The sequence below is a fragment of the Sesamum indicum genome, linkage group LG8 (genome assembly GCF_026168435.1).
Source record: "Sesamum indicum cultivar Baizhima isolate 11 linkage group LG8, ASM2616843v1, whole genome shotgun sequence".
Classification (NCBI taxonomy): domain Eukaryota; kingdom Viridiplantae; phylum Streptophyta; class Magnoliopsida; order Lamiales; family Pedaliaceae; genus Sesamum; species Sesamum indicum.
This window is the reverse complement of record NC_142664.1, coordinates 1017401-1024237: the sequence shown is the minus strand read 5'-3', so window position 1 is coordinate 1024237 and position 6837 is coordinate 1017401. Positions and strand designations below refer to the sequence as shown.

The window sequence follows — 6837 nt, the reverse complement described above, 5'->3', positions numbered from 1 at the left end:
CTATCCTAAAGTTTGTTTTAATTCTAAATACCCCATTATCATTTGAAAAATTATAAATACCCTTTGAAATTATAAATACCTTAAGAAATATCCTTTACATTGAGTTTGTAATTTCAGGGATATTTGTAATATTCCAAAAAATAAATAATATTTATAATTATGACAAATTTTAGGAAAAATGACCGAAATTTACTCTTAAGTTAATTAAAGAATTTCATGATTAATTATATTAAGCTAAAGAAAAATTAATATGAAAGAAACTTAATAAATAAGTGAGTGAAGTTGTAGCTTAAAATCAAGACTAAGGTCTTAAGTCTCAAATTCAAGTCTTACTCATTGAATTTTTTGAGATTATTTTATTAATTAAAAAAGAAGAAAAAGAATAATAAATATAAAGAGAAGAAGTAAATACACGTATCTTTCAGCGGAGAAAGTTTGAAGAGACAGATACACAAAACATGTTAGGAGTCTCATAAATGAGGAGAAGAGGAAAATCTCCCCACTTCTGTTTTGGCGTTAATAATTCTCTCAAAGTCTCATCTCACTCCTCCTCACTTTCTCCCTCACACAGCGCACGCACTAGATAGACGCACACGCATTCGAGCACTCACTTTAACCAGTGATGACCCAAAATCCTGGTGTCAAAGTTGATGTCGAAACAGAGCACGATGGATCAGTTGTAGAGGGGGGGCTGGTTTCGCTTTTTCAAGAAAAGTTGATTCGCTTTTTATCAGAAGCCATGGATTTCTGTTGAGCATAAGTATAGAAAGAGAGAAAAACAGAGAGAGAGAGAGAGAGAAGAGAGAGAGGATCAATTTTCTGGGCTTTGGGTTCTCTTCGCGTGATCCATACGTTTCTCGGCTCGACTTTTGTTTTGTTTTGTTTTTTTCCATTTTCTTTGCTTTGTACAAGACTCTTCTTCCCTCTCGCTTTCGCACACATATATAAGCGTAATTTGCGGGGCTATCTTGGAATTTGGAGAACAGGGTGCATGCCATTTTCCGGGGAAAAATGAAACGGAATGTTCTTTTTTCTTTTGTTTTTTCTTTTTGGTGTTGTTGCTTAATGTGAGTTGTGTTGATCTTGAATAGTGTTTTGGGTTCGTAGGTTGGCTTTGTTGTGTCCATTGAATTGATGGGTGAGAGTTTTCTTGAAGAAAAAATTACGGGTTTTTGTTAGGGGGAGAAAGAAGGGAAAAAAAAAAAAAAAGAGATTAGAATTTGGGGTTTTGGCCGGGGAAGGAAAATCTGGCTTCAGTCCGGGTTTTCCGGTGAGGAGAAGTTTGGTTGAGAAGTGGAATTTAGAGGAACTTTTCCTATTCCAAGAAGGAAAAATAATTGATAAAGACTTGCGGTTTTTGCCAATGGTTTGTCCAAACGTCAAAGGATAGTAATCTTTGTTTCCTAGACCAGTTTTTTCCATTTATCTCTCCTTTTCTCACATACGAAGAGAAAGAAAATCCCGTCAATTTCTCTCTTCCTCTCCCCATAAATTCCTTCCTCTGTTTTTCCCTTCCTCTGTTTTCTTCCTTTTCTCTGGGCTTTCTCTCCGTTTTCAACAAGAGTTAGGAGAGAGAATCAGAGCAAACTCACTCTCTCTCTTTCTCTCTTCTCTCTCTCTCTCTCTTTGTGTCTGTGCGTGTGTGTGTGTGCGTGTTGAAGAAAATTACGATGATCTTTGACAAGGTTTCAATGCAGACAAACCTTGAAAGCTTCTTGGATTGCACAACACCCGTGGTCCCATCTCAATTCCTGTCCAAGGTTTGTTCTCTTATATCCCAAAACAAGAATCTTTGAAGCTTTGCTTTTCTGCCTGTACATGTCGTAATGTTTGTGTTGTCAATGCTACATAAATTGTTTGTTTCGTTAATTTTCTTGAGATTCTTGACATATGGGTTTTCTGAATGTTAGTTCTTTTGCTCATTTTCTAATTGATTAATGGGTTTTCTTTTTAAATTTTTTTATTTGATTTTACGTTTTCTTTCTGTGGATAGAGCGAGACAAGGAAGCTTAATAGGCTATGGCATCCATGGGAAAGAGAAAAAGTGGACTACTTTGTACTTGGTGATCTTTGGAATAGTTTTGATGAATGGAGTGCTTATGGTGCTGGAGTTCCAATCCTTTCTGATGATGGCCAAAATTTAATCCAATATTTCGTTCCTTATCTCTCTGCTATCCAAATTTTCACCAGCAGTTCATCCGCAAACTGTTTAAGGTAATGCCGTTTGCAACTTGATCGGCAATTAATGCTTTTCCTATGAATTGGAGTAACCAATGTCAGTTTTTGTCGAGTTCTTGTTATGTCGGTGCTTAATTGTATGTGTTTGGTCGAGACGTAGTCCATTTAATACAGTGCTAATGTTTTCATTCAATGTTCAGTTGTTTGCTTCTATTGGTCTTTTTATCATGGCTTGTAATTGTTGTGCTCATTTGCTCGCAATTACGAGTGACAGGCTTTTCAAGAGAAATTGGTGTTGATATTGCTCTTGAGTTACATTTGCTTCTGAAAGTTTTTGAATGCTTGATTGTTTGTATATTGGACAGGGAAGAGACTGACTCTGTAAGCGAGACGAGGGATTCATTCAGCGATTCATTCAGTGATGAGAGCGAGAGTGAAAAGTTGTCGAGGTGGGATGGATGTTCCTCTGAGGAAGGCATATTCGAGCAGGATAACTTCTGGCATCCCAATGAAAGATTGGGTAATCTTTACTTTCAGTACTTTGAGCGATCATCTCCATATGGAAGAGTTCCTCTTATGGACAAGGTAATCCTTTTACAAGTTTATATGCTCTTAAACATTTTTAAGTTCGCGTTTTGATATCTGTTTTCTTGCTTCAAGTGTATGATTGGAGGTTGCTTCTGTAACCATTATGGAGAATCAATAAAGGCGAAGCTAATTGTATGGATATGATGGAATCGAATTACCAGGACTTTGTAGTTCTTTTGGCTTTTGAATTGAATCTAAATACTTCTCTTTTTTATTTTTTTGCCGTTTCTTCATGAGAATATTTTGTCATGTCTATTATCAGTCGTCCCTTTATTCTTCTTTCTTCTCGTGATTTTAACTACAAACCGGTCTTTCTTGTGTGGTAAATAATTTCCTGAATAGAATATATTCTTGCTTTCCTACATTGATGATATATCTTTCTTTAGCTTTTTTCATTTTTTGTTTTAATTGATAAATCTTTTTCAGTAGTTAAAACGATTCCAATGTGAAACATGACGTTTGTCTCTTTTGATTTGATTTGACATGTGGCGCCAAAACATGTATTTAATGGTTGTTATTTGCTTCTCAGATCAGTAGCTTAGGCCAAAGATATCCTGGATTAATGTCATTGAGAAGTGTAGATCTTTCACCTGCTAGTTGGATGGCTGTTGCCTGGTTAGTCTCTCTCCGTATTGTCATTCCATTGACTTCTATCGATAACTACATACACATGGAAGTGATATGGGACCGGAATTGGGTGAAATGCAACAGCCGCCCTCGTGGGAATAATAATAGGCCAAAAACTAATCCTGAAGAAAAGAAAGGGCTTGCGGCTCCCTGAACTTCTAAAAAAAAGCAACGTGACTCCCTATCGCGGGCGTTAATGACCATTCTCTTTTCGGAAGTTCAGGGGGTCACATTTGCCCTCTTTTTTTGTTTGTTTTAAATTTTTCAGGGAGGTTTTAGGCCTATCAGTATTTTCATAGGGTGGTGAAATGCAATTAATCAACCGGGATTTTAGAATTTGCTGAGTAGTTCATTTGTGAATCACACCCAGGTACCCTATATATCACATTCCAACGGGTAGAACCATTAAAGACCTGCAGACATGCTTCCTTACATACCATACCCTTTCTTCCTCTTTTCAAGGTACGACAATCAGTTACAATAAACTCGAGCCTTAGTTTTATCTCTTTCGCTTTTGGAATTTCTTTTTCTTTCATTTGAAGTATGCTTAAATGGTGGTGTCAATTATGACAGATATGGACTTTGACGACGACGTTGAGAATGTTGATAGAAAAAGAAAGGAAGGGGAAAGCATCTCCCTCCCTCCATTTGGTTTGGCCTCTTACAAGATGCAAGGAGATGTGTGGATATCGGACAAGAGCGGCCGGGACCGTGAGAGGATTGTGTCGCTTTTGAGCGTTGCGGATTCTTGGCTAAAGCAATTACGAGTCCAACACCACGACTTCAACTACTTCATGGGAATTCGGCATGGCTAAAAAGCATCGACACCACAAAAGTTTCTCGTGTAAGCCCACTACATAGGTCTGTGTATTAGAAGCCCACCTCTTCACGTTTAGTATTTGCTAGAAAGAGCGAGAGAAACAAGTGGCCTGTACGAGCTTTGTAGAAATGTCGTTTTAACGTGCGTTTTTGTTGATAATCTTTAGGACGAGTAAAAGTGAGACTAACAAACAAACGAACGCCCTTTTGTTGGTTTTTTAGTTGTACAAGAGATGGCTTGTTTCATGGCAGTTTGTATGAGGAGAGGGAAGTTTCCTGGGGGGCTGTTAACTGTGAAGTTTAGCTCAATGTACTCTGTTACCGGTGGAAGGAGTTGTGTACAGGTGAACAAATGTTTTCAGGCTTTGCACATTTTTCTCTGATTAGTTAAAAGAACTTTGACAACCTTGAGAACTTTATGAGTTCAGTCCTTTCTGCTTCCTTCTTGTTTTGCTATTATGAGTTTCTAACATTGGATTTGTCAGTAGTAAATGCTTCAGAACTTTTAAGACGATGATCCACGTCTTTTTTGGTGAATTTTCTTTTGGGAAAAAAAAAAAATGACGTTAGTTGGGAGTTTTTAATTTAATTTTTAAATTTAGATTGTTTTAATTTTGTTCATATTAATTATAAATTTTCATTAATAATATTTTATAAATAAATTATTATATTTTATTCAAAATTGTCCATATTGTATTTTTGCATTCAAATTCGGAAAATAAAATAAATTTTTTTATAAGATATCTTATAAAAAAAGTTTAAGAATTTATAAGATGTTGGCAATTTTTTTTCAAAAAAAACAAAAAAATTGACATCCTCTAATTACATTAATTATAAAAGTTTTTTTATTACTAATATTTTATAAATTCCATGATCCGATTTTACCAATACACAAGATTTTATTACATTGAACGTTGAATGACTCATTCTATCCAAGTACTTCAAGAAGTTGGTTAAAATAAAAATTAAATATTTCATAATCTTAAAAAATATAATCTACAACACCCTAGTTTATAAAATACTTTAAATTAATTTAGTCAAAGGCCATATAAATTAATTATATAACATGAAGCCACCAACAATAAGATCCAAAGTAATATCACTCATCTTAATTTTATAATATTAGGTGTCCATTAGATTAATCTCTTTGAACTAATGTTTTTGGACCATTTTAGTCAAAAGGAATAAAAGAAAAAAAGAAAAAACGAGTAGTTCTAGATTAGTCTGACACCATTTGACAGATGGGGCCCGTGTTTGACAGTGCCCACCCCACATTTTTCTATTACTGCAGCCTCGTATTGTTTCATGGATCTTTTATCGTATTTTTGTATTACATATTAATTTTATATTAATGAGTGATTCATATGTTTGTGTGTCTTTTTTTAAATAAAATTATAATTTATAAGCGATGCCTATAATATGTGTGTGGATGTGGCATGCATAGTAACACAAATATATGATAGAAGATATTTTATAGTTTACCCTCGTTTTTACGGTGGGAATCTTCTAATAAATTTTAGAGTCCGTTTGATTGTGTTTTTAATAAGATTTTTTTTCACTTTTTACTATTTAGATTAAGGGTGGCAGATGAGTCGAGCCGGTTCGACTTTAAGCTCGACTCGAGCTTGAAAAATTCAAGCTCGAGCTCAAAGAAGGCTAGCTGGTGAATATTTTTTATTTTTATATATATATATATATATATTTTTGACTTCTTTATATACTTAAATTTTATATTTAATGTTTGATCGGTTTTATAATCAAAATTAACCATATATTATAATTATTAATCAATATCATACATTTTATTTTAGATAATAATAAATTATGGTATTTTTATTTATACATTAAATCTTTATACAAAAATAAATTTAATCAACAACTTAGTAAATTATAATATTTTTTATAATTAAAATTATTGTTTAATATTATATATAGAACTTTATGTTATATTAATATATATTTGTATTACGTTCACATTTTTTAAATTGACAAGTAATTGAGTTATGATTTTTTATTATTTATAAATTTATGTCAAAATTTAGTAATTCCTATGAATTAATCTAAAAATCATAATAATAATAATAATAACAACAACAACAATAATAATAATAATAATGATGATGATGATGGTTGAACAATTCTAATTATTATTTTATTATATATAATGAGATTAAAACGTTTAATCAATAATTACGATATCTTAAAATTTGAGCACCTGATTCATACGAAATTTAAATATATACAAGACTGTGTCCATTAGATCATATTAGACGGTATGATTTAAAATCACATGGCCTAATTCAACGATACACCGTCTTGAATGATTATATTTATGTTTCGAGTACGATATCTCGACATCCGTATATCCAATAAGTCTAATATTTTACCAAATGTATTCTTTTGTAAGTTTTATCATATCTAACGGTTTGATCTGAATTTTGATGGTCCGATTAATCCATATTGTTCAACAATATAAGATGATAGTTACATCAATGTTATACTAATATTTATAAATATATAAATTTTGCAGATTGTGAACATATATTAATTTCAACTATATCTATGTACATTTTTATAATTCGATCTCATGATTTAAAATAATAATAATAATAATAATAATAATGA

General features: G+C 32.8%; 1 protein-coding gene across 1 annotated transcript; it reads left to right on the top strand.

Moving 5' to 3' along the window:
- Positions 1-430: 430 nt before the first annotated feature.
- LOC105167354 (uncharacterized) lies at positions 431-4617 on the top strand. Its single transcript, XM_011087036.3, has 6 exons — positions 431-1760; positions 1994-2214; positions 2544-2763; positions 3296-3381; positions 3764-3855; positions 3967-4617. Exons 1-6 carry the CDS (start codon positions 1671-1673, stop codon positions 4206-4208), a joined length of 951 nt encoding a protein of 316 aa, XP_011085338.1. The 5' UTR covers positions 431-1670; the 3' UTR covers positions 4209-4617.
- The last annotated feature ends 2220 nt before the right edge of the window (positions 4618-6837 follow it).